General features: G+C 47.8%; 2 protein-coding genes across 3 annotated transcripts in view; one reads left to right on the top strand and one right to left on the bottom strand.

Moving 5' to 3' along the window:
• Sipa1l3 (signal induced proliferation associated 1 like 3) overlaps positions 1-4,946 on the bottom strand; it is a 212,749-nt gene extending 207,803 nt beyond the window's left edge. For both annotated transcript variants that reach the window (XM_085695202.2, XM_048439305.3), the window contains exon 1: positions 4,412-4,946. The gene's annotated coding sequence lies outside the window, so the exon portion shown is untranslated. The remainder of the gene's footprint in view (positions 1-4,411) is intronic.
• A 165-nt stretch (positions 4,947-5,111) lies between these two features.
• On the top strand, positions 5,112-23,654 carry LOC125403721 (WD repeat-containing protein 87-like). The gene is made up of 6 exons (XM_087907018.1): positions 5,112-5,292; positions 10,453-10,573; positions 12,752-12,922; positions 13,711-16,583; positions 16,992-17,260; positions 17,715-23,654. Exons 2-6 carry the CDS (start codon positions 10,499-10,501, stop codon positions 23,243-23,245), a joined length of 8,919 nt encoding a protein of 2,972 aa, XP_087763144.1. The 5' UTR covers positions 5,112-5,292; positions 10,453-10,498; the 3' UTR covers positions 23,246-23,654.
• Positions 23,655-26,887: the final 3,233 nt, after the last annotated feature.

Here is a 26,887-nt window from a genome sequence, read left to right as displayed (position 1 = left end):
TGGGATCTGAATCCAGAGCTGTCACCTGTGCCCCTTTCTCCTGCTAATATGAGGAAGGATACTCCCTACTGGTGCTCCACCAAGAGTCCCCACCCCGACACCAGCTGCGGTGTGACTACTGCACTGGCTCAAAGCTTCCTTTTCTGAGCATGTCTTCTCTTTATTCCAAGCAGCTAAGCCTCTCAACCCTGGCGTCCAACGTCTTCAAGCTGGTTCCAGCTTTACAAATTTTTCAAATTTCTTCCTAGCATTTCCAATGACTGGGGTTGCTCCTCCTCTGAGCCCTGCAACAAAGGCCTTGGAATGGCTTTGGATTTGAAAGACTGTAAAGCAGCAACAATGGACCCCATCCTAAAAGTCTGACACAAATTCCCTTTCCACAACTATCCCATAAGGAAGGTACTGGTATCACTCCGATGCTCAGATCCGGAAATGGAAGTCCAGGAGAACAAATGCCTTACCCAAAGGATTCCAACTAATACAGAATAGTATCAGACTTTGAATCCAGGCCTTATGGCTCCAAACTTCACGTTTTCAGACACCCCGCTATACTGTCTAGATGTAAAGTAGTGTGATTGCTAAGGTAAAAGAACTCCTGGCCATGAGGGCAATGTCCAGTAATATAACAGCAGAATAGGGCAGGGTCTCTCCAGCTTCGAGAATGTGGGCACAGTCATTAAGTAAAGTCAGATCTGTATGTAAGAACTTGAAGAGATATATCCAAAAACCAAGTTACAAATATGTGTAGCTTGAGCCAGGAAGGATGGCACAGACAGTAATACCAGTACTTGGAAGGTAGAGGCAGGAGGATCAGAAATTCAGGGCCAGCCCATTACACAGCAAGTGTAAGGCAGCTATCTGAGCTATATGAGCCAGCTATATGACCCTGCTCACACAATTGTGGTAGGGACTGGATGTCACGTGTATATGGCTTGAGCCCTACGCCTCCTTTCTTAAGGAAGGGGTAGGGGAGGAGGAAGAAAAAAACAACTGACATAAGCACAGATCAACAGATCTAAGTATACACACACACACACACGCACACACACGCTCACGCGCACACACGCTCACTCACACACACACACACACACACACGCTCACGCGCACACACGCACAAGCATACAACCTAATCACCACGGCCATGGGTATCTCCCTTTTGTTCACTCTGGTAGCTCTGACCTGAGGCTACATACTTGCCACTCACAGTGTAAATGTGTGGTCGTGTCGAGGGCAGGGGCACTGCAGTGGAAGGTGGGACGCCTGTTTTCCTTCTACACCACACACTGCCTGGCACGGTACAGCGAAGTCATCTGTCTCGAATGCTCTGGTTTTTGAGATGGGTGTCTCACATAGCACAGGCTAGCCTTGTCCTCCTGATTGTCTCTACTTCTAAGCGCTGGGATTACAGGTGTGTGCCACCATGTTCAGTTTGTGTTAATTCAATCCCCTGTTCCCCAACACACGCACTAAGGCCATGACTAGAGCAATGCTGAAGAAGGAAAGTACAGATTGGTCTGGTTAGCTTCCCTCTCACTCTAACAGCTGAAAACAAAAACTAAAGAAAACGATGTTGTTTTCTTTTATTAAAACGTAAGTACATTTAATTTAGCTTTTGCAAGTTATTAAGCCTCAACTTGAAAAATACAGGCAAATATATTTTACAGCTGAAAAAGGCCCCAATCTCTGCACACTCTACATTCCAGTTTTGATTTACCACCTAACAACTGCAACATCTGAAAACCGGGCCCACGGTAACTCTTAACCCATTCTACCCACAAGGTTTAAAAACCATTTGCTGTTGTCACTACAAGGGAGACAGACCAGAGTCTTTTTTAGTCACTGCCTTACTTCTACAGATGAAAAATGCAAAAAGCAAGCAAACAAATAAACCCAAAAACCCTCAAATATAACAGCCATCATAAATTCAATGAAGAATAGTTTCCCATCCTCAAATGAAATTGCATGGACAGGTTTCTGCTACAGATTAAACCTCGCAGAGACCCAGGAAGCTCCTTCCCAGCCTTTCCCCAGTGTGTGGTGTGTGCTGCCTTCCCATGCACTGACAGCGTGCAATTTTTCAGAAAGAAATTATCAACTCAGTTTGACTTTGGCAGGTTAAAAAACCACAGAAATGAGTAGCCTGAAGACCAGGCCTTCCTGACACACCTGTAGCCATTGCAGTCTGGCCAAATCCACATTGTCTTCTCTGGAGCACATGAGTGCACATTCTACATATGTGCGCCTATCTATGTCATTCTCAATGACTCAAAGAAACAACTCGTCCCAGCACGCAGGAGGCAGAGGCAGGAGGATCTCTGTGAGCTCAAGGCCAACTTGGTCTACAGATTGATTTCCAGGACAGGCTCCAAAGCTCCAAAGAGAAACCCTGTCTCAAAAAAAAAAAAAGAAAGAAAGAAAGAAAAGAAAAGAAAAGAAAAGAAAAGAAAAAGAAACAACTGGACCTTGTCAGACAAGCATACCCCCCATAGCCATGGTGATGCATACCTGTAATCCCCATACTTGGAGACAGAAGGGTTGGGAGTTCAAAGTTATCCTAAGTCAACTTAAGGGTAACCCGGGCTTCTTGAGACCCTGTCTCAAAACAGAAAAGACCACCATCTACAGAGGGGACAGGGAAACCTCCAGCCTAGGCCCAGCGAAGTGAGCTTCTGTAACATGGCAGCTCCATCCTTCTATCAGTCAACTGGATAAGGGGAGGCTGAGGAAGACAAGCAACTTCCGAGTTACTGCCTCAGGCAACTGGGTCAATGCTGGTCAGTCGGCTGTGATGGCTGGTGACTATTGGATCAAGGAGGAAAAAGAGTTCAGATTGACATGCCCAAGAACATCCATCAGGGGACGTCAAGAAAGCGCCAGTGCATGTGTGTACCATGCACAGAGCCCCAGATTCCATCCTCAGTACCTATTAATAATGATGATAAATACAGACCTGACGTGAATATACTGACTTGGAGGGGAGGAAGTGTGCAAGGAGTGCTGAGGACAGGTCAGCACGGTCACTTCTCAGGTCCTTAACCCACAGGATGCTCCGCAATTGAACCCTTGCTGAGTAAACTTTACGGACCAGAGGCACTAACCTTGCACTCTGCCCTACAGGTACAAACAGGATCAGAAAAGGCTCACTGTAGAAAAAGAGAGGTCCATTCGTCAAGTGCTCTGGGCTCCGTGATAACCACAAAGCAGCTCCTGGAGTCAGAACAATCCTGGCAGAGAAGTCCCATGACTACCATTTCACAGATGGGACATTGAGGCTGGGAGCAAACATGTGGGGGAGCTCAGGGCTGTCATGTCACAGCCCACAGTTAGGCAGTCTCTGGGCCAGATGGAGAACATTGAAGGAGAACAATCATAATGCATTAGAGCTGCCACTCAGTGAGGGATGGCTCAGCCTAGTGTTCAGCAAATCCTCAGAACCTTACCAGGGCAATACTGCTATTGTCCCATTTTTAAAAATGTGGGACCTAAGTCTGCAGAAGGGAAAGCCAACTGGGCCAGTGTCGAGTCCGGCCCACTGAGGAGACCAATGCTACAGCAGAACCCTACTCAGAGAGGGTCTCGACGTTACTCGGGAACGCTGAACAAATGAGAGCATTCACAGACGGCTGTGTGCCGGCAGCTGTGTTGCATTTTACACAGCGAGTTCTCCTACATCTCCAAAACAGCTCTATGAGGTGGCTGCAGTTGAAACCTGCAGTTTATATTTAGGCAGAGAAAGGGAAACTAAGGCACAGAGGGGCGAAGTTAGCTGCCCAAGGTCACACAACCAGCCAGCGCGTGGCAAAACCTAAATTTGAACACAAGCCTCTCTGCTTCACAAGCAAAAGCTCTTATCAAAATCATATCAGTTGGAGCAGCTCCTCTGCACTGAGTGTTAACTATGGACTCGGATCTTTACATGCACATGGTCAACTAACTGGCATCAAATGCAATGGACAGTATCTTCGCCTCATTTCTCCAGGAGCTAACAATAACGCAAACCCGCAAGAAGTATCTTCAATATGGAATGCCTAATTCACCAGATCTCAACCGCTCAAAAGAATTACCAGCAAAGGACATCGTTCCCCGTTTTACCGAAGGCAGAAAAGGAGGTTCGGCGCGGTTTTCCCAGACCGCAGCTCCAGAGTGCCAGAGCTGGGACGTGCACCCACGGTTCCCGGACTCCAAGCTCTTCCCTACAGTGCCGGGTTGCACGTCTGGAAAGTTGAGCCATGCGGGCACGAGTCCCGCCGGGTACGGAGGGCGTGAGTCCCGGCGCTGCCGCCCCCCACAGCCGATGCCCACACCCGGCCGTCCGCCTGGTCACCCGCCTGAGCTGACCCTCGGGGTCCGAGCAGTCACCAATTCCCCACCACCCTTACGCGAGACTGCTCCTGCATCCGGAGCCACGTACCTCGTCGTCCCGGCTGCACGCCCCGCGGGCTCCTCGACCGCGGCGTCCGGCACCGCGCGGCTCGCTAAAGACGCCGTCAGCTCCAGTGGCCCGAGTGACTTCCAGGCTGCCCACTTCCAAGCCGCTTCGCGCGAGGCCTCGTGGGAACTGTAGTTTCTCCCTGAGAAGCAGCGCGCTGAAGAGAGCCTGACGCGCAGGGGCTGCCGGGAGTCGTAGGCGTATCACCGCACGCCTTCTGGGAGTCGTAGTTTACAGGACCCTTCGGTGCAGCTCCAGTCTCCTGAGGACTTCCGCAGCCCCGAGGGGCGTGAGGCAGGGAGGCGTGTCTTGTGCTCGCTCCAGCCCGCGAGCCTCGCTCTTCACCCTGCTCGACCGGTTTCTCCGTTCTCTCTGCCGCATCCGCCTTCTCCCTCTGCTCGGGGAACCTTCGCCGTCCCTCTCCACAGGGCGGGAGTCTATTACCCCGAACCTGCGAGCCTGGGGAGGGGTGGGTAGACCGGAGCTGTGCGCTAGACCCCCATCAGCGCCAGGCGGAGCGGGACGGCGGCGGCGCGCCCTCGCGCACGCGCGCTCTCCGGCGGACTCGGGCCTGGGTAGATGCGGGGGTGGGGTGGGGGCCGTCGGGGCGGGGGTCGAGGGAGGAGGACTTTCTTTCCACCCCCCCTTTCGGAACGCGTGCGCGTGCCAGTGTGCACACGCGCTCGCTCTGGTCGCCCGGGTCAGTCCGCCAGGTGCGGGGCTGCGGGACTAACCGTTCTGTCGGTGGGGTCCCTTCTCGTTTTCAGCGTTGCTTCCCCGGTCCCCTCTAGGTCTGTTCGTCTACACAGGAGCCCCCGGCTGCCGCCAAGCTCGCTGTCCCTTGTCGGGGAGTCCTGTCGCAGGTAACAGGCGCGGCTCCTGCCCTAAGGAGGCAGACACACCCACCCTCCCCGCCTCTGCGGATTCCGTGGAGCAAGAACGTGGGGACTCGGCTCCCTGTGTTCCTCTCTCCCTCCTAGGAGGCTCCTGACCTGTCCCCGAGGCGGGAGCCGCGGAATCACAACCCGTAGAGGCTGCCTGGCAAGCCTTTTCTCTCCCATTCATTCAGTTCTTACACAGTCTGAGCATAACTATGTTTGTTGAGTGCCTACAGCCTGGGAAATGTCTAGATTTAATCCACTCGCTGATAGAAGCGAAGATTCGACCTTAAAAACAAACAAACAAACAAAAAGCCATCAAAACGATATTGCCTTTATCACTCCGTAAGAGTTTCTGAGGCAGTGGACTAGAATTGCACCCTCTAAACCCCATGCATAGCCTTTCTGCTTCATCCTGTTTCCTGGGAAGTATTCATTGTGACATGATGGGAAGCACATATTTCTTCTTACTGGGACAGAACAGAGGGATCATTCAGGTGCCCATCCATTCAGAAAAAAAAAAAAAGTCTTAGACATCTAATCCAAGTCATTGTGATCTCCAGCGGTAATACTTACCAGAAATAGCTACTTTAATTTTTGAGACTGGGTTTTGCCGTGTAATTAGCGGGCCTGGGATTTTAGATGTAAACTAAGCTGGCCTTGAACTCACAAAGATTGCCTGCCTTTGCCTCCAGATGCTTGGATTAAAATCATGCACTATTATATCCCACCAATTTTAATTATTACATAAAACCGGGCTTGTAATCCTAGCACTCACAAGGCTGAGGGCAGGAGGGTGACTGCACACTGAGTTCTGAGCCATCCTGGGCTACAGAGTTCGAATTTGGGGAGGGGGCATCACCTTATATAAAAACTGAAGCCTATCTCCAGTTAATGGTTGCTGGGGTAGAAACCTTTTCTTTGCTCATACCCATGTAAACCAACCATCAACCTTGCTCTTATGAGTAACTAAACCTGGTGGTTCACATAAACAGATAAATAAAATAAATTTTACATGCAAAAATTAAGATGAATTTTAATAATGAGCCTTGATACATTAAAATGTTGATTGTATATGTTTGCTGTTTCAGTTTTACAATTTAAGTAAAAATATGAGACACTTAAGAAAGTCATTTGTGGCATGGATTGTTGTAACAAAGGGTTGAAAACTGCCCAATATTTGTTAACAAAGTCAAATCCAGTGAGAGGGTCTAATTTCAGGATTTGGGGAGTGGAGGCAGGGGCATCAGGAGTTCCTTGGCTAATGGCAAGGCTGAAGCTAGCCTAGGCTACATGAGACCCACACACAGGACCAATGCCCACTAATGGGAATCTGAGAAAAATGATGGTCCTAGACTTTGCATCTGGCAACTGTTGGAAAATGAAGTATAGCTCCATATTATATGAATTAATCTCCAGACAGAGGAAGAATATATGTATACTGTATACAGCGTGTATGTAGAAAATGTATATTATACTTGGGTATGCGCAGAACACCTTTAGAAGGATACAGACAGGACATAGGCAGGTGACCTTTGTAAGTAAGAAACAGGACAGGCAAGCAAGTGTGAAACAATGACTTTTTTGTTTATATGGCCCTTAGAATTCCAATAAATTTTTCCACATTCATCTTAAAAAGTTAATTGAAGATAAATAGCTAAGTCATAGTACCATCCTAAGAATTAAATAGGGGCTGGGAAGATGGCTCAGAAGTGAAGAGCACATACATTCTTTAAGAGGATCAGTTTCCCGCACCCTTGTTGAACGGTTCCCAAATGCCTGTAACTCAAGTTCCAGGGATGTGACACACCCTTTCCCGGCCTCCACGCCCCCCCCCAACCCAGAGCACCTACATTCGTGTGCACATGCCTCCACCGCTACACAGGCATGCACAAAACTTTTCAAAATAAAAGTAAGCTGGACTATGGTAGCGCACACCTTTAATCCCAGCATTTGGGAGGCAGAGGTAGGAGGATCTCTATGAACTCAAGGCCAGCCTGGTCTACAGATCGATTTCCAGGACAGGCTCCAAAGCTACACAGAGAAACCCTGTCTCGAAAAACCAAAACCAAACAAACAAACAAACAAACAAATTAAAGCAGTATTATTAAATGCCTCTGTTTTAGTTACTACCGTTAGCTCCCACTGTTCAAAGTATACCAGTTTTTAACACTTGGTAGCCTTCCTAAGTGCTGGGCACTATTATTCCCAGGGATCTAAGCTAACTCTTCCATTGCCTGGAAGCTAGCCCACTATCTAAATGTGTGTGAAAGTTAAGTGCCTAATAGCCCTTTGGATCTACCAACAGTCCAAGAGTCGTGTGCCAAGACCTGGTAGACAAACTTCAGTAACACCAAAGAACAAAGAAAACTAAGGGGTCCTCTCTAGTCTTGCAGTCAACTATTTATTTAGACCCTTTCGGTCCCAGTTGGACTTCCTACACTCTTGTTTCCAAGTGTGAAACCTGCCTGGAAGGCAAGGCCTTTTAATTTATTAGGGTTCTATCTCAAAGTGTGGAACACATATCACCCTCCTTTTGGGTGGTCACTTGTTATATCTACGCATAGTACTTGATAATCTTCCTTCCTAAAATTAAATCACATGATAGCCAGCTCCTCAAGAGAAGGAGGCAGGAGGACCATTTAAATCCAAAGTTCAAGACTAGCCTGAGCACTAGTGCTCAGATGCACGTGAGTGAGCACACACACCACCAAAGACGCTATGGATATTACTGGTAGAATTTAAGTTTGAAACAAAGGCTGCAGAAAAATTTAATAACTCCAGCTGTCCCGTTGTTAATTAGTTCTGTGACTACTTGTTGACGTCTCCTTTCCCTGCTAAACTGCAAAGTCAATGAAGCAAGAAGTCTGTATCTCTGGTGCTGTTGGACTCTAGGAACACGAAGCTGGAGAGCCAGAGAGGGCCGAGAGGCATGCAGTGTGTGGAGTGCAGCGCCCCCTGCAGTCCATTCTCTCATGCCACCTGCTTTTCCTCAGACCTGAACCCAAGAGAAGGGAAAAGAGCACAGATTTGAGTTTTCCCCCCCATAGACAAGAGGAAATAGCCCATCTTAGTCCCAAATACCCTGACTACAGACTGAGTGCCACCAATAAATCAAATCATTTCTGAGCTAGCAAGTCGTTGGTCAATACCTTTGGAACCAATTCCTCCAGAACCCCTTCGAGACTTGTGTTTAGGGACGAGACCTGAGAGTAAGGATGGAGTTGGGAAGAGTTTAGGGCAGAGGTTTCCTCCAGGTCACCTGATGAATGAGTCTGAGGTAGGAGTGACAGAAAACACAAACTTAGGGGAAGACTCCCTTGCCCCATGCCAACCCCAGCAGTGATTCCGCAAAAGGTCCTGACGGCATTGTCATAGCCTGGTGAAAAGTGGGAGACGATGGATATACCCAGAACAATGGGAGCTAATGGCGAAGACTGCACATTTGCCACACGTGACACCTCGGTGGCTCTGGGGACTGAAGGAAGACCCAGTGGGGGTACAGTGTAGGTGTGGGGCTGGCCCACAGGTTGTTCACTGGTGTGCAGGATTGGAAGCAGATTGCCCCAGCTCCTCCAAGGTGGCCAGAGGGGAATGGAATTGAAGACAGGGCAGAAGCACGGTGTGAACTTGAGACTGCAGAGCGAACCAAGAGGGCGAGGCCCAATACCAGTCCCCAGTAACTACTCTTGAGTGGATTTGGGGGGCAAGAGCTTCCTTATTATGGGCTGGAAGAACCTCCTTATATGATATAGATAGATTCAGAGCTGTAGATTGACTCTTAGCCCTGATTGAGGCAGCAGGATGGAATGGGGTAGGATCACTCACATATCAGTCCTGGCTGGCCTGGAACTCTCTATATAACCCAGGATAGCCTAACACCCAGTCGCTATCCTGTCCTGCCTTAGCCTCCCAAGTGCTGGAATTACAGGTCGTCTTGAACACGTCTCTCTTCTCACAGACCCCCACCCACTGGACATTTATGTTCTGCCTGCTGCTTCCTCTCAGATTCAGGCTAGTCTCTGTTCAAATACGGGACCTAATCTTAGGCATATTGAGAATTCTACTGGCTTTGCTTTAAAAGATCCAAGCCATTCTGACTGTGAACTCTGACAGCTTTCTAAACCAATGGTCCTCCACTTTAGCGTGCAAGCGATCAGCTAGGGAGCCTGTTAAAAGCCAAGTTATCATTGGTCTTATATAGGAGTTTACAGTGCAGTAAGAGCTGGGGTTTCAGCCGAGAAAACTTGCCCTTTTTTCCTGCTCCCTCTCCTTTTCTTGGGGGAGGAGGCATTTGAGACAGGGTCGTTCTACACAGCCCTATGTCCTCAGTCTCACTATGTAGATTAGGTTGGCCTCAAGCACACAGAGATCTGCCTGCTTCTTCCTCCGGAGCGCTGGGATTATAGGCCCGTGCCATTGCCCCAGGCTGAAGGGACTACTATGCGGTCTAACAAGTTCCAAAGCACTGCTTTGGGAATCATTTCTCTGACTGAAGTGTTCCTTCACCTGGCAGTCACTTGGCCTTCATTGCCCTCTGCTGGTCAGACTTGGTGGTCATGTTTACGGAGCAACTGAAAGTATGAAGAAGGGAAGGGGAAGAAAAGAAGAACGCTGAAAGGAGACAAGCAGAGGGAGGGAGGAGAGGGAATGGGGAATCGGAAGAAGGGGGTTAAAGAGGAAAGACAGAATCCCAAGCCTAGAGCCATTTGTGGTTGCCTGCTGCTTCAGGCTATACTTACAAGGGCTTTCTCGGGAGTTCTGTCTGATCTTCCTAACAGTGGGGCAAAGCAGGCAAGATTGGCATTTTCCCTTTTTACAAATGAGGAAAAGCAGGCTAGGGTTGTTACTCCATGGCAGAGTATCCTCCTAGCAGGCGTGAAGCTCTGGGTTCCATCCATATCATTGCATAAACCGGGCATGACAGCACATGCTTATAATCCTAGCACTTAGTGCGAGCAGGAGGATCGGAAAGTGAAGACATCCTCTGCTATATAGGAAGTTCAAAGCCAGCCAAGGGTGAACGCAGCCATCATGAAACAAAGTAAAGCAAAACCCAAAACATGACTCCATGGTTCTTGCCTTCTGGTTCCCAGCTTCTAGAAAAGTAACCCATGAAAGCATCCTTCTTTTGGATACCCACAGGTGTGCAAGCAACGGTCCTGAGGAGGACCAGGGGAAAAGTCAAGTGATGTCTTCCATCAGACTCATTCCCAAGTGGAATGAGTTTATACGCCTCGTGAATGAAGCCATTCAAAAAAGCAAGGTAAGGCATGTGTTTTTAGAACATTAACATATTATTGCTTAGCTCCTACCTTATAGCAATAGGCACTTCAAAAAGAGCCATATACAGGCCATGGAAACGAGGAAAGCAGGGCAAACCACTAGGACAGTTGTCACCACAACAGAAGGGGGACACCAATTTCTCAATAACTCTACAGACAATGATAGTGGGATGTAAACATTTGGGGGCATTGTCAAGGGTAGAGAATCTGAAAGGGAAGTATCTTTGTCACTGTTCTGTTGCTGTGAAGAGATGCCATAACCAAGGCAACTCTTATAAAAGGAAGCATTTAATTTGGGACTTTCTTGTAGTTTTAGAGGGTGAATCCATCTTCACCATGGTGGGGAGCATGGCTGCAGACAGGCAGCCATGGTGCTGGAGCAGTAGCTGAGAATTACATCCTGATCCATAGGCAGCGGGTAGAGAGAGACTGGGCCTGGTGTAAGCTGTTGAAGCGCCTCCTCCATCAAGGACACGCCTCCTAATCCTTCCCAAACTGTTCAACTGGTGACTAAGCATTCAATTATATGAGCATTTGGGGGCCAGTCTCACTCAAAGCACCACAAAGAGTAAGGCACCAGAGAGAACATTTGCAAATGGGCCCCAAGTGCATGGTTCATATTCGTGTTCTGTCTTTGTGGAATATAACACACCATGTATGTGCTGTTCCTTGGCTAGATAAGGTGTCCAAAAAAGTATTTGTGTGGGTAGTTTTTGTTGTTGCTTTTGTTTTTTTATTCTTCGAGACAGGGTTTCATTGTGCAGTCTTGGCTATGGCTATACTGGAACTCACTCTGTAGACCAGGCTGGCCTCAAATCTCTCTGTTTCTACCTCCCCAGTATTAAGATCAAAGGCATGTGTCACCACTTCCTGGCTTGTGAAATTTTTTTAAAGATTTATTTTTATTGTATTGTTATGTTTTGCCTGTATGTGTGCCCATGGAGGGCAGAAGAGGGCATTAGATTCCATAGAACTGGGGTTACAAGCCATTGTGAGTTACAGTGTGAGTGCTGGGAACTGGAGCGAGGCTCTTTGCAAGATCAAACAGTGCACTTAACTGTTGAGCCATCTCTCCAGCCCCTTATTTGTGTAGTTTTTATCTTTAATAATTCCAAGTTATATGGACTTTTGGGGTGTCCTGTTACATTGCATGTGGCTCTAGGGTCATATACTTGAGTAATCTGTTAAAGGTTGTATCCTTTCTGATGCATGTGCACTTTAGATGTGGAGATGTTTGAGGATGGATGTGGCTAACTACACCTTCGGAAGAGTGTAATTTTCTCCTGTGCATACATGATATAATTTGGTCATCTACCTGTCCAAGTGTGGTTTCATGTGCGTTGGGGGATTTCTGACATGCGTGTAAAGGGCAACATCTGCTATGCACATGCGAATGTAACAGAAGTTAGGACGGGGGAAGGGGTGTGCATTCTAGTTTGCTTTCGGTTGCTGGAATAAATCACTGACCATTTCGTCTTACAGGGGCTCACCAATGGAAGCCAAGCTGGGGGCTCAGAAGCCTATGGAGGAGCACCCTGATTTGCCCAGTTAGCTTTTTTTTTTTTTCTTTTTTTTTTTCAAGACAGGGTTTCTCTGAAGCTTTGGGGCCTGGCCTGGAACTAACTAGACCAGGCCAGGCTGGCCTCGAACTCACAGTTTGCCTGTCTCTGCCTCCCAAGTGCTGAAATTAAAGGCATGGAATTAAAGGCCTGGCCCAGTGAGTTTTTTCACACAGCCTACCTGCCTAGGAATGGTCTGCCCTCAGTGGGCTGGGCCATAACAGGTCAATTAGCAATCAAGAAAATAAATACCCTATGGACATACCTGCAGGCAAATCTGGCGGAGGCAATCCTTCCATTGAATATATCTTTCCAGGTATGTCAAGTTGACAACCAAGATTTGTCATTGGGGAAATGCTGCAATCTTGACTTTGTTTTTTGTTTTGTTTTTTGTTTGTTTGTTTTTGAGTCAGGGTTTCCGGGGTGTCCTGGAACTTGCTCTGCTCTGTAGACCAGGCTGACCTAGAAGTCACAGGGATGGGCCTGCCTCTGCCTCCCAAGTGCTGGGATTAAAGGCTTGCACCACCACCGCCCAGCTCTATTTTTTTCTTAACAATATATTAGTGCCTATGCATCAGTTTATGCCACGTCTCTCCCCAGAAACACCCAGCCGAATCAAAGAGTGATGCAACTGTGCTGAGTGACCGCTCCAAGGTACTGTTCAAAGACTCTCGCCAGTCTCAGGCAATGCCGCTCATATGCCATTACTTCATTGAAGCCCACTTCTTTGCCTCCCTCTCCTGGATAATGCCCTACACAAAAGAAACACTGGTAAGACAACTTTCCTCCCTGCTCAGCTCCGCCAAGGGCCATGCCCTTGTCTTTGTCTACTGGAAAAGGAAGAGCCACCCCTTGAATGAATAGAATCCAGGTTCAGGATCCCCCTTCATGCTTTGTCTGTTCACAGTCTTCACCTGGTGTAGACGTCATGATTTTCCTAAAGTAAGCTGAGGTTAGTGAAAGGATTCAAGGCTCCCTGCCTTTGTCCTCATTCCAACTCCCTAGAAGGTAGAAGTTATTCTAGTCTTCTGATACCTCCTTGGCAAAGCAAACCAACAAGGAAACCTGATGTGATGCCACACACCAGTCCTCCCAGTCCTCTTCCTTTCCAGTCAGGAAGATCGTGAGATCAAGGTCAGCCTGGGCTACAAAGCAAGACCCTGTCAAAACTAAAAAAATAAATAGAAGGAAGAGGAAGTGGTCAACCTGGTCCTTACAGTGAATTCTAAGTCAGGTAGGGCCACGTAGAAAGGCCCTGTCAAGAAGAAGAAGAAAGAACCCAGGCAGTAGAGGTGCATGCCTTTAATCCCAGCACTCAGGAGACAGAGGCAGAGGCAGGTTGATCTCTGTGAGTTTAAGGCCTACAGAGTGAGTTCCAGGACAGCCAGGGCTACACAGACAGACCCTGTTTTGAAAAACCAAGATAAGAAAGAAAGAAAGAAAGAAAGAAAGAAAGAAAGAAAGAAAGAAAAAAGGAAGGAAGGAAGGAAGGAGAGGGAGGAAGAAAAGAGGGCAATTTAGCTGAAGTTTGGCTCTCTTCTGTCTTTTCTGTCTCGCAGGCTGTAGTATGGATGAAGAGCAAGACTGACGACATGGTTGAAAAGAGAACATTCCCAATGATGGAGAGACTGCCACCCATCCAGTGTATAGTCCACACAGGTTCCTTTCATCTCATCGTGACCTACTCTGGTGACATGATTCTGAGGCTCTTTGGGGACCATTTTAGGGCATTTAAGTCCATGTGTGCCGTGCCCTGCCGCTTTGATATCAGCTGTCTCTGCTTTGATCCAGAATCAAAGATGCTTCTGTCTGGCATCGTTGGGGGAGTGGTCACCTGGGCCATTGAACAAAGTGGCAGGGGCCTCAAAATGATACAGATATTTCCCGTACCTGGTGATGAGCTGGTCCAGAATATCGTTCTGAACGGCCCCAATGGCTGCCTCGTTGCCCTGTGTGAAACGATGCTAAGAGTGCTTGACCGCCAGGACTCTGGTCAACTGGGAGAGGTGCAGAGGTTCACGACCACTAGCAGTGGCTCCCCCCTCACCTGCTGTCTCACTAGTCTCCATATGAACCTCATGTATGCTGGGAACAAGGCTGGGGAAATCCATGTGTGGAACCTGAGTAGGAGCGTGCCCCTCCACAGCTTCAGAGCCCATTCCTCATCAGTGGTCTGTATACAGAACCGGGCAGAGGCCCACACCCTACTGACAGCTGGCAAGGAAGGTGTCATCAAGGAGTGGAATCTTAGTTCAGGGAACCTGCTCCGGCGACTTGAACTCGGCGAGACGCTCTCCTGCCTTGAGTTTATCGACAACACGACTTTCTTTTGCCAGACGACTCATCATTTTACCTTGCGCCGTCTACCTTGCTTCTACAGCCTCTTCAACATCTGTGGCTCGACTCCCCAGCAGTTGCATCGCGTCCACTATAAGGACAACTGCTTCCGGATCCTGTGCACGACGGAAGACGGCCTGTTGCGCTTTGTGTCTCCTGTAACAGGGGATCTTTTGGTTATCACCTGGCCTTTCTCCATCCTCGACCAGGCTGTGGATTGGGCCTATGATCCAGGTAGAGAGGAGCTCATGGTGGCAACAGGTACCACAGAGGTGCTGGTGTTTGACACAAGCCGCAGCCCTTGCCCAGTCAAGTATCTCCTGTGCACCTCACCGGATGTTAAGGACTTTGTCCACTGCCTGGCTTATGGGAATTTCCACCTGGGGCGGGGGATGGAAGGACTGATATTCTCTGGGCATCAGAGCGGTACGATAAGAGTGCTTTCTCAGCACAGCTGTGCCAGAATCGAGAAAGTCATGCACTTTGGGGCTGTCCTGGCTCTGTCAGCACTCTATGGCGGGATTCTGAGTAGCCGAGAAAACTCTCTGCTTTGTTCCTATGGGATAGATGACTACATACAGCTGTCAGAAGCTGTGCTGGTTGGGACCAGATTGCAACTGCGGGCCCTGGCTAGCATTCTTAGCAGCTGTCACCTAAAGCACCTGATTCTCTTACCAAAGGCTGTGGGTGCCATTACAGACACCAGCTGCCTACGGCTCTGGAAGTTCCACGATTTTCTGTCCTTTGGGTCAAAGAAAGGCGCCCGATTCATAGAGACATTGCCTCTGCACCAGTGCTCCGTCACCTCCTTTGATGTCTGCTTGCCCTTGAGTCTTTTTGTCACAGGTGGTTCTGATGGCTCTGTCCGCATCTGGGACTTCCATGGTAGACTTTTAGCCATGCTGGACTCATCGCTGCACTTTGGCCCACTCTGCTTTGCAAATGACCGGGCTGACCTGCTCGTGACTTTCAACCAGAGTATTTATCTGATATCCTGCTTACAATTGCTCCCCATATCCACGCTCTCTCGTCTTGCCCTTCTGAGCATAAGAGATGACTTGGTAGAACCCCCAAAGCCTTTCACACCAAGCTTCTTCCTTTCCTTTGAGACCATATTTGTGCCCAAGTATAGCTACCAAGACCAACGGAAACAGGGCCTCGAAGGCCTGGCGAGCCTTGTCAATAAGCGAGCCATCGCCTTTGACCAAAATGTCCCGCATGTCATAGAAGAAGATGATGATGGGGGCACTGTGTTACTGAGTGCTCCCCGGCATGATTCTCTGGAGGGGAGCGCCTTGGCTGAGGAGAGTAAGAAACCCCAAACTCATTACGTGGTTCCTCCCCAGTTATACATGACTGCTTGGGATGGACTCAACCCCTACAAGATCCTACGGTGTTACTTCGGTCATGGAAAGAAATGGCTCCTTGCTCCCGACTGCTACATCCCCAACTCGGTGGTACGTGCCCGTCTTTGGCCAGAGGGCAGCCCCATATTCCTACAGTGCAGCCTGCACTCACCGCAGCGGGATCTGGACTGGGAAAAACATCAACCATTCTTCTTCTGGCACAGCAAGACAAGAGCTATGAGTGACTCAGGGCATGTTCCAGAGAAAGAGGATGATAGATTCATAGAAAAGAGATTAAATAAGGATGTAACTTACAGCGTCCTTACAGATGCATCAAACCGCAGCTGGCTGGGAAAAAAGATGAGCGAAGTAGCCATCAGTAGCCTAGTCGAAGCAATCCTCAACATCATGATCCATGCCAGCCCGTTGAAGTACCAATGCTGTATTGGTGCATTGGGACAAATCTTCGCCTCTTACCAGGTGACCCCAACCCTGCGCTCGGAGACAGCACACCGTCTGCTGGATGACACCACCCATTCCAACCCACTCATCCGAGAACTAGCCTGGGAAGGGCTGAAGCGTCTTGGGATGATCACTCATCTCTTTGCTTTGCCTCTGGTCCAGGGATTAATGGACAAAGACCAGAGAGTGAGGAGTAAAGCCATGACCCTAATGTCTGAGACTGGAATCCATTCAAAGAGCTCACTCTTAGCCCTCGTCCAGAAACGAGACATTTTCCGGGACTTGCAGTGAGCTGCCTTTGTTACCTCGATAATTTACCACCATCTTCTTTTCCCCACTTCAGCTCTTCTTTATCCCTGGTCATTATCACTCCCGATGGATCCTTCTTCTCTTTCATGGCCCCTTTCGATTCCTTCTGATGACCTCAGCAGCTCTGCTCTTGTTTCTCCATGTCTTCTCTGTCTCCTGACTTCTTGAAGTTCCAGCTTCCATCTTGTCCGCTCACTCTGCAGCTTCCCCATACAGGGCACCCCTGGCATTGCTCTTTTGGCTCCCTAAACATTTTCTCTCTTCATTTTGCTTTCTATATCATGCGCTGTCTTTCTTTGTCCCTCTGTCAAACCCCTGTTTGCTCTCTTCCTATTCTCCACTAGTGCCTGACTCAACGCAGTCTGTTTTCTCTTTGACTTTCATAGGCAAGAGCTGATTGGGGAGGAGTCCCTGGATCATCTTCTGGGAATGCGGCCCACAGACATTCAAATCCTCATTACTCAAATAGATCAGCGATTAAATGAGAATCTGACAATATGCAAAGAAGATAAAAAGGCTGAATTTTCTTTAGAACTTCCATATTCTCCTGTACCTCATAAGGCCCTTTCCTTGCTACCTCTCCCAGTTCCTGAAGAACCTGAGGTCAAGTCCAGCAAAAGCCAAAGACGGGTCAGAACAGCTGGTAGAAGGCATGGTATGTATGAGGGTCCCTCAGAGAAAGGCTAGTTAGGACTAGAGAGGGTCCTAAGACATTAGGTAGGTAGACAAATGATTGGGCCACAAGGAAGAGTTCTCCTAGGAAAGATCTACACAGATTCTGGAAGACCTTGGATAAGGAGGCACAACCTGGGAACACACCTATCAAGAAGAATGCCTTTTTTTGTTTGTTTGCTTATTTGTTTTTTTCAAGACAGTGTTTCTCTGTAGCTTTGGTGCCTGTCCTGGAAATAGCTCTTATAGACCAGGCTGGCCTCGAACTCACAGAGATCCACCTGCCTCTGCCTCCCAAGTGCTGGGATTAAAGGCGTGCACCACCACTGCCCGGCTGAGAATGCCTTTTTTAAAGACAGCCCCACCCAGCCTTCTTTAGTAGTGTTTCATTTACCCATCATGCTTTTCTCACTTATATGTCTTGAATTTTCCTGCAGTCCGGAGATTGTTGCGACGTCTCAGGAAAGCAAAAGAAGCAGCTAAACAGAAAAAACTAGAGGAGGTAAGCGACCAGGGAGAAGCTGAAATGGTTGAGGACCTCACAACCAGGTCTTCAGCAGTGAGCCCACTAAAGAGCCCCAGAGATACTGAAATTTTAGAGAAAGATATCTTAAAGGATCACATTTCTGTGGCCATGAAATTGAGGAAAAAGCTGAAAATTGCAGATAAGAAAGACAAAAAAGCTCAAAAACCCAGAATGCACAAGAAGAAGAAAAAAGAAGAATTGGAAGTTGAAGTTGTGGGTGAGGAAATTTTACCTCCTCCGGTTGTGGAACCTCCGCCACTGAGGAGAAGGCCGAGAACTTCCGGGAGGGGTGTCTCGGGGACACCTGGTAGGGTTCCCAGTACAGACACGCAATGGCGGGATGATCTCTGCCGGCTCATGAACCTGAGGATAGCTGGTTCCCAAACTCAGATGGTGGAGGACCTAGGCACTGAGCTGCTGGCCACTGCTAAGGAAGTCCTGACAGAAAAGCATCAGAGCTGGGAACTCTTTATGGAGATCTGCCCTCTGGAGGAGGGAGAAGGGGGAGAGGAGGATGAAGGTGAAGAGTGGCCAGCGGCCTGGCAAGAGGGCAAAGCAGATTTTGTTCATGGAGAGGCTATGGCAATGGAGGCCGAGGAAGAGGTGCCAGAGGCCGGAGAAGAAACACGAGAAGAAGAACAGGAAGCAAAGGAGGTAGAGGGAGTGACTCGGAAAAAGGGCAAGAAAGGAGAAGTTGCTTTCTTAGAACCAGTTGTGGCGGTTAAAGGAAAGGCAAAGTCCAGAAAGGAGGGAAAGAAAGCTAAGAAGATGGCTAAACAGGAGAAAATGAAAGAAGTTCAAAAAGGGAAGACAGTGCCCACAGAGGAGTTAGCTGTGACTCCAGAACTAGAGGGTGTGGCCAAAGTAGAAGAGGAAGTGATTGAACCAGAAGAAGAAGCAGAGGTGGAAAAGAGAAAGTTGCCTTGGACCGAGTGGAAGAAGTCTTGGGATGAGTGGCACATAGCCCAGAAACAAAGGATAATATCTTGGGAAGAATGGAAGGAGGAGTGGGACAGGAAACATTTTGAAGAAGAGGAGCGACTCCAGGCTGAAAGAAAGCTACTGCCCAGTGAGGAAATAGAGGAAGAGGAGAAGAGACTGACATGGGATGAATGGCAACAGATCTGGGAAAATACCATATCAAAGACCAAAAGTGAGACAGAATTGGATATAGGGGAAATACTGTCTGGAAAACCCAAGGAAGAGTCTGAGAAGAAGGAGAAGGAACAAGAGCTCACAGAAGCGCTAAAACAGATCCTAGAGGCACACAGAGAGGCCAAGGCCCAGTGGGAACAAGCCCGAGCCCAGAGGGAACGAGCCAAAGAGCAGAGGCTGCTAGCAAAGGAGGAGGAGAAGCTTGCACAGGAAGAGAAAAGGCTGGCTCAGGAGGAGAGGAAACTGGCCCAGGAATATGTGAAGAGGGGTGCTGCAGATGGGAAACTGGTCCAAATCGAGGGGACCCTTGGTGAGAAGGAGCAACTTCTGGCCCAAGAGGAGGAACTTCTAAGTCAACAAGCAGAGCAACTGGCCCACAAAAAAAAGAAACTGGCCAGAAAGATGGAGAAACTGGCTCGTGAAGAAGAAAAAGTCGCAAAGAAAATAGCAAAAGTGGCTGAGGTAAATTCAGTGTTGACCCAGAAAATGGAAACCACAACCCAAAAGGAACTGAATCTGGAATGTCAAGAAAAGGAGCTGAAAGAGGAATTGAAGAACCTGGAATTGGACACAAGGGAGCTAGCTTGGAAGGAGGATGAGCTGAAAGAGGAAGAAGAAAAACTGGCAGAGAGAAGGGAGAAGCTGCTGAAGGAAGAGAAGATGCTGGCCTTGCACGAGGAGAATCTGTCCCTGGAAGAGAAAATGCTGGCCCAGGAGCATGAACTGCTGATGGAGGAAGAGCAAAAACTGGCCCAGAAGGAAGGCAGAATGCTCAAGGAGGAGAAGAGACTGCTGGAGAAGAAGGAGAAACTAAGGGAGAAGAAAGAGAAGCTGGCCCAGGAGAAGGAGAGACTGGCCCAGAAAAAGAAGGAACTGGAAGAAAAGAAGAACAGACTGGCCCAGGCCGAAGTAGCCCTGGCCCAGGAGAAGCACATGCTGTCTCTGGAAAAGGAGAGACTGGCTGAGAGGGAAACAGCCCTCCATGAGAATGAAGAAAAACTCCTCAACGAGAAAAAGCAGTTACAGGACGTAAAGCAAAAACTGAAGATGTACAGGGACAAATTGATTCATGTCGTGAAGAAGCTGATGGAGGAGAAACAGATCCTTCTGGAAAAGAGAAATAAGCTGGTTGAAGCAGCGAAGAAACTGGAGGAGGCAGCTATGATTCTGGCAGGAAAACGGGGGAAACTGGCCCAGGAAAAAATAAGGTTAGTTGATGACGCGAAGAAAATAATCCAGGAAAGCAAATTCTTCAGAGAGGAGACTGAGATTGCGGGAAAAGAAGAGGCGTTGACAGAGGAAATGAAGAAGGTGGCCGAGGAGATGATGAAGCTGGCAGAGGAGTCAGAGCTGCTCTCCAGGAGAGGCACTGAAGAGGAAATCTCGAGCCAAAGAAGGCTGACTGAGCATGAAATAGACCTAATGAAGAAGAGAGTGTCATTGGAGGAGAAGATTCTGGCCTATGAGGACAGGCTGTTGGCAACAGAGGAGAAGAATGCCGCCTTGGGGATCCTGGAGCTTACCAGAGGACAGCGGATACAAGCCCAGGAAGAAAGGAAGTTAGCCAAAGCAACAAGGAGAATGGAAAAAGAGATTAGTGTCTCCCACGAGATAATGCAAACAAGAAAATCTTTAAAGGCACTTCAAAAACTCGTCAGCAAAGAAAGGAAAATGATCCAAAAAGAGACAAAGATGGCAAAGATAAAACGGACACTGTTTGTGAAGGAGGCCAGGATAAGTAAGGAGGAGGACAGACTTGATGTGAAGGAGTTGGATGCTAATGAAAAACAGCCGGAAGTCATCGAGGATGAGAAGAAACTGGCTATGACACAGAGACGTCTGGCCAGGGAAATGAGAAGATTGAAAAGCGAAGAGCAAAGACTGGCCGAAGAAGAAAGTGGATTTGCCTGGGATCAGATGGAGTTCTTAGAGGAGGATGAGGATCTCGGGGCAGAGGAGGAAGCTCTGGTCTTCAAAAAATCATGGAGAAGGAGACATGCCATAGCGGGACTTCTTCCTGGAACAGAAAAGTTTTACAATCTGTTAGAACAGATAGAATATAAAGAGAGCTTTTCCAAGGAAATGGAAAGCCTGTTACATGAGGTAGAGGTAGAGCCAGAGAGTTTGTCTGACGAAGGAAGGGACGAGGAGGAGGAATGGAAGGAAGAGGAAGAGAAGGTTATGGAGGAGGAAGAGAAGGAAATGGAGGAGGAAGAGAAGGAAATGGAGGAGGAAGAGAAGGAAATGGAGGAAGAAGAGAAGGAAATGGAGGAGGAAGAGAAGGTTATGGAGGAGGAAGAGAAGGTTATGGAGGAGGAAGAGAAGGAAATGGAGGAGAAGATAGAAAAGAGAGAAGAGAAGAGGGAACAAAAGGTAACAGAGGAGGAGAAAGTGGAAAAAGAAGAAAAGAAAGAAGAGGAGAAAGAGGAGGAGAAAGAAGAGGAGAGAGAAGAGGATAAAGAAGAGGTGAAGAAGATAGAAAAGGAAGATAAAAAAATGGAAAAGATGCATGAGGAGGAAGAGGAGGAGGAAGAAGAGGAAGAGGAAGAGGAGGAGGGAGAGGAGGAGGGAGAGGAGGAGGGAGAGGAGGAGACTGAAGAAAGCATGAGTGAGGAAGAGATGAAAAGTCTGAGTGAAGAGGAAGAGAAGAAACACGTGTTGGAAGAAGTGAAGAAGGAAGAGGTGGTGTTAAAAAGAGAAAAGCCTAAGGTGCAAGAAAGATGGACGTCCCTACCAAGAAGGGAAGCATTTCCTCCCACTGGACAAGGAATCCCTGAGCTCAGAGGGAGCTCTATGAAGCTAAAGGCACCGAAAAGCCTTCCTGGAAAACTGACTCCAGTAGATGAGGAGGTGGAAAGGAAGCAACCATTGCCACCTGAAGTGACGAGACAAACGTTCAGGGAAGAAAAGCTTCCAGAATTTGAGACAACCAAGTTATCCCTAAAGACAAAGTTTATAGATAAAGAAAGGGAATGGTTGGAGAAATATAAGCCGAAACCCCTACACCTTTTGGATACGATCTCAGAGTCAGAGTATGAACCGATAGCCGTCATAAAACCATTCACATCTCGAATTGTTAGAAGGGCCATGCAAGCTCACAGATTCCGACACAAAACACCACAGGGCAAGTGGCTTCTGCAGCATCGTCCTTTTCTGGCAGGACAGACAACGGGCCAAATGCCCCTCCCCGGGATCTCAACACAAGAACGCTATTCAGATGTAGGTATCTCAGACTTAGAATGGCTGCACGGTGTCTTAAAACAGATGGAAGCAGGAGAAGAGCTTCCTAGAGACAGTTTCCACAGGTTGTGTCAGATTCTCAAAGACCTCACCTCCACAGGAGACCTGGAGTGGCTGCGCCTGGCGATCCTCGGAGCCATCGTGCACCGTCACAAACAGACTGTGGACTCTCGAAGCACGGTGACTTTAAAACCTAAGAGGGAGCCCATGAGCCCCAAACACTTTAAAGTGATTCCTCCTATAAAGGGAAAGGAAGAGAGCTGGCAAAAACCTTCAGCTGTCCCCATACCAGAGTTCCCACTAGCTACCAAGAGGGTTACAGATCCAAAGGCTATCCACTGGCAGCTTCTAGGAGAGCCGTACAGAAGCGCACGGATGCAGCATTTGTCCAGTGTTCTTGAGGAAATGGAGACACGATCTTTTGATCCTACCACAAGAAACATTTTGACAGGTGCCCATTCTTCTGTAAACAAACAAACCTTGGCACTGATGTTTCAAAAGGACTTCGGGGATCTTAAAGGTAAAAGCAGGTATCCCAAACTGCCTAAGTTGGAGAAAAAGCCCATCTCAAAGAAAAAGGAAGCGCTCCCTCAATGGGAGACGTTCGTGGCGCTCTATCATGTTTTGCGCATGCTACAGGAGCGGTATGCCAAAGACCCAGCTACTTGGATGGAAAAATTCTACCAGCTCATGGACCTCTACCAGCTTAAGTCCCCCCGAATCCAGAGGCTGCTGCAGGACCTGCTACTGAGAGAAGAGCCTCGGTCCCAAGAGTTTGTCTCCAAAGAGACTCTGAAGGCCCTGGAGGTGGAGCTCGTGCCTGGGGAGCGGCTGCTATACTGCTTGGTTTGTGGTGCCTCCCGTCCCCCACAAATCCCTTTGGAATTCCAAGACGTGTTACCTCTCCCTGGGCAGGATAATGTGCACACCATTCGTCCCAAAGGCATTGCCAAGTATGGGATCCTCGAACTTGCCTGGAAGAGCCTGCCCCAAGCTGATCTTCACCTCACCAAGAAAGCACCTCGAGTTATTGTTCCCGCCCCCTAACTGGGACTGGCTACTCATGCTATCCTTCCCACTCCCTAACCCGGGATTGGCTGAACGTCAAGAGTTTTAATTCTCAAATGGACAGGGCCCACACGGACGGACGTAGAGCAAGGTCGAAGTTGTTGCTCTTCCTTACCCAGCTGTAGAAGCCAGTTTCTGTATGTGGAATAAAGAGAAGATTCTCATTTGCAACAAAACTTTGATGTGTTCCTTCAGCTTAAATGTTTCTCCAACTTCAGGGAAACCAGTCATGCCTGAGAGAGGGGAAACTTCCCCAAAGTCAGTGATGTATACCCTATAAAGGTGAGGAAGCCAGACTTCCATTGTCGTCTTCTTCACCTCCCACAGTCTATCCTAAATAACAGAGGAAAGTAAATTCCTGGTATAAAAATTAAAAGATACTATGTTACCATGACAATATTGATAATTGTGGGAAAAGTTGGAATTTAAAATTAGAAGACTGAGGGCCAGGCATGGTGGCACATACTTTTAATCTTAGCACCCATGGGCAGAGGCAAGTGGATCTCTGTTGAGTCCCAGCCCAGCCTGGTCTACTGTGAGTGCCAGGTCAGCCAGGGCTACACAGACTCTTCAAAGCAAAACGAACAAAAAACAGTGAGAAGACTGAGCATTTTCTCACTTAGTGTTTGGGGGCATTGAGCAGGACAGGACTCTACTCCCTATAGTATTGGGGGGCATGGAGCAGGGTAGGACTCTACTCCCTATCCAAGCTCTACTTGCTAGTGACTAGAGATTAAAATAGCAGATATCTTAGGGGTTGCTTTGCTGCTGTTTCTGAGACAGGATCTCACTATGTAGCTGGGTCATTAGGCTTACAGCAAACATTTTTGCATGCTGAACCACCGCACTGGTTCCCCAAATAGATGCTCGTTTAACCACATCATTAAAATGAAAACACCCTAAGTCATCCTAGGTTAAGAGCCATCTGAATATCATTAGATACACCAGTTCTGATGGATGTGGGGATCCCATCTACCCCATGACACCAGCAGCTATGGGGATCCTGTCTACCCCATAATCTAGCAGCTGGAACCGTGAGACTCGGTGTACACTAAGGAGCCACCTGTACATACTCCTCTAACTCTGAATTTCAGTCCTTTGCTTCTAATACCCTTGACCCCCATGAAGTCTCTAAACACATCTTGACCTCCTCTTCACCAGTCTAGCACACAAAGGAATGGTCTGGCAGTCACACTTCGTTTCTTCATTGATAGTGGTTTTACTAAGTAGATCCCGCTGGTCTTCAGTGGCACCTTGAACAGATGCCTTAACTGAATGCTGAGAATTCTTGACATCCTACAGGCAATATATGTTCTATCAAAACAGAAGTAAATATTCTCTGGGCAACGTTGCTCACACCTAGAATCCTATCTCTTGTGATGCAAAGGCAGTAGGATCACTACCCATTCAAGACCAGCCAGGGTTGCAGAGAGTTCAAGACCAGCTGCAGTAATCTAGTCAGCCGCTAACTCTAAACTGGTGCCCAGGTGTGACAGCACTGCAAACCCATTTCTTGAAGATAACAAACTCCAAGTTATTCTTGGCTACACAAGGAACTTGGGGCCAGTATAAACTTCATAAGACACTATCTCAAAAAAAAAAAACACATGCATCACATAGAGAGATAAAAATAATTTTTAAAAAAGTCAGTAAAACTGTAACAGTGTAAAAGTGTCTCAATCTTTAAAAAGATTTACATTATGTGTGTGAATGCTTTGCTTTCATGTGTGTAAAAGCAACACGTGTGTAGTGCCAAGAAGGCCAGAAGAGGGTGTCAGATCCCCTGGAACAGTTTGCTACATCATGTGGGTGCTGGGAACCAAACTAGGGGCCTCTGCAAGAGTGGCAAGCTGCCTTAGACTCATGTTTCCATCATGAATATAACCCCTGCATCCATTGGTTCACCAAGTTCTGTTTGGCTGGTATTATTTCTTGGGTCTGCCAGCGATGTCCTGAAGTGTACAGATGTCCGGCCATATCGTCCCAGAAAAGGTTAAAGAACCACCACACTTATGCATGCATGCATCATTTTAATAAATTCAACACTTGGATTGTTTCTGCTTTCTGGTAATTACAAATAATGCTTCTGTGAATACATTTTTACATACAAGCTACCATGTGGCTATAATTTGTGTCTCTTTGGTATATTTCAAGAAGGGAAAATCTTGGAGGGGAAAGGGAACATGTGGGATAAAACTGTAAAGCGTCAATGCCGGCGCTTTGAGGACACGGAAATTGTTGTGAGGGCAATTCTGTCCTCGGGTTGGGTTTTGATGGCAGGTCTCTGAACTGAAATTAGAAAAAGAATAATTTTGGAAGGAAAGTGTACTGGGTTAGTTTTTTGACAACCTGACACAAGCTAGTCATCCAGGAGAAAAGAATCTCAATTGAGAAATGCTTCCATCAGACTAGACTGTAGGCAAATCTACGGAGCATTTTCTTGATTAATGATTGATGTGGGAGGGTCCACACCACTGTGGGAAGTGCCAACTCTGGACAGTTGGTCCTGGGTTGTTTCTGGAATCAGGTCAAGCAAGTCAGTGAGCAGCACTCTTCCACAGCCTCTGCTTCAGTTCTTGCCTTCAGGTTCCTGCCCTGAGTTCCTGTCTTGCCTCCCCTTCGTGATCGGCTACAAACTCTACCATGAAACAAACCCTTCTCTAATATCAACCATCAGTAAAGAAAATGCCCCCGTAGGCTTACCTAGGGTCTAATTTGGTGGAAGCACTTTCTCAATTGAGGCTCCTTCTTCCCAGACATAGCTGGGAAGCTGTCAAGCTGTCAAGCTGAGAACTTACAAGCCTAGAAAGGAATGAAAACCACAGGCCTGCAATCCAACAGACACATTTGACCACAGTCCTGGGTATAAGGATTTATCAGATGGAACAAGATGATCAAGGGACTGTGGACGGAAAGAAGGACAAGGGTTGAAGATTGACAGTTCGAACATTAAGAGGTCAGAGCTTGGGGAATATTAAGTTCAGGTATGTGACTTGTTTTGTTTTGAGACAGCGTTTCTCTGTAGCTTTGGAGCTTGTGTCCTGGAACTCGCTTCTGTAGACCAGGCTGGCTTTGAACTCACAGAGATTCACCTGTCTCTGCCTCCTGAGTGCTGGAATTAAAGGTGTGCGCCATCACCGCCTGGCCAGGTGTGTGACTTTTGTTTACGCTGCATTTGTTTAACTCTCTGAAGCAATGCTACTGTGCCTGTCTAAAACACCTGAAGGTTTTATCAAGAGAAGAATGGTCAGTAGTGAGGCAGGAGCAAGGATAGGCAGGGCTGGCAGGCTAAGAGGATAAATGGAAGGAGAAACAAAGAGATGCAAGAGAACAAGGAGAGGAAGACATTAGGGGCCAACCACCCAGTCACACAGCTACACAGCAAGCCACGGAGTAAGGAGGAAAGAAAGATATACAGAAATAGAGAAAGATAAAAGCCCTAGGCAAAAGGTAGTTGGGATAATTTAAAGTTAAGAAAAGCTGACAAGGAACAAGTCAAGATAAGGCTGGGCATTCATAACTAAGAATAAGCCTCTGTATGTGACTTATTTGGGAGTTGGGTTCCTCAAAAAGACAAAAAAGTAAAAACAACATACAACTGTCAGACAGAATTGAAGGAAG

The sequence above is a fragment of the Myodes glareolus genome, chromosome 1 (genome assembly GCF_982192425.1).
Source record: "Myodes glareolus chromosome 1, mMyoGla1.1, whole genome shotgun sequence".
NCBI classification, from domain to species: domain Eukaryota; kingdom Metazoa; phylum Chordata; class Mammalia; order Rodentia; family Cricetidae; genus Myodes; species Myodes glareolus.
Note: the sequence above shows the minus strand (reverse complement) of the source record. Positions and strands in the feature narration are given on the sequence as shown.

Excerpts from the sequence above, each read along its gene's own strand:
- LOC125403721 (XM_087907018.1), top strand. The coding sequence starts at position 10,499 with ATGTCTTCCATCAGACTCATTCCCAAGTGGAATGAGTTTATACGCCTC. Across the intron at positions 10,574-12,751 it reads AAGCCATTCAAAAAAGCAAG|AAACACCCAGCCGAATCAAA; the intron begins GTAAGGCATGTG and ends GTCTCTCCCCAG. Across the intron at positions 12,923-13,710 it reads CCTACACAAAAGAAACACTG|GCTGTAGTATGGATGAAGAG; the intron begins GTAAGACAACTT and ends TCTGTCTCGCAG.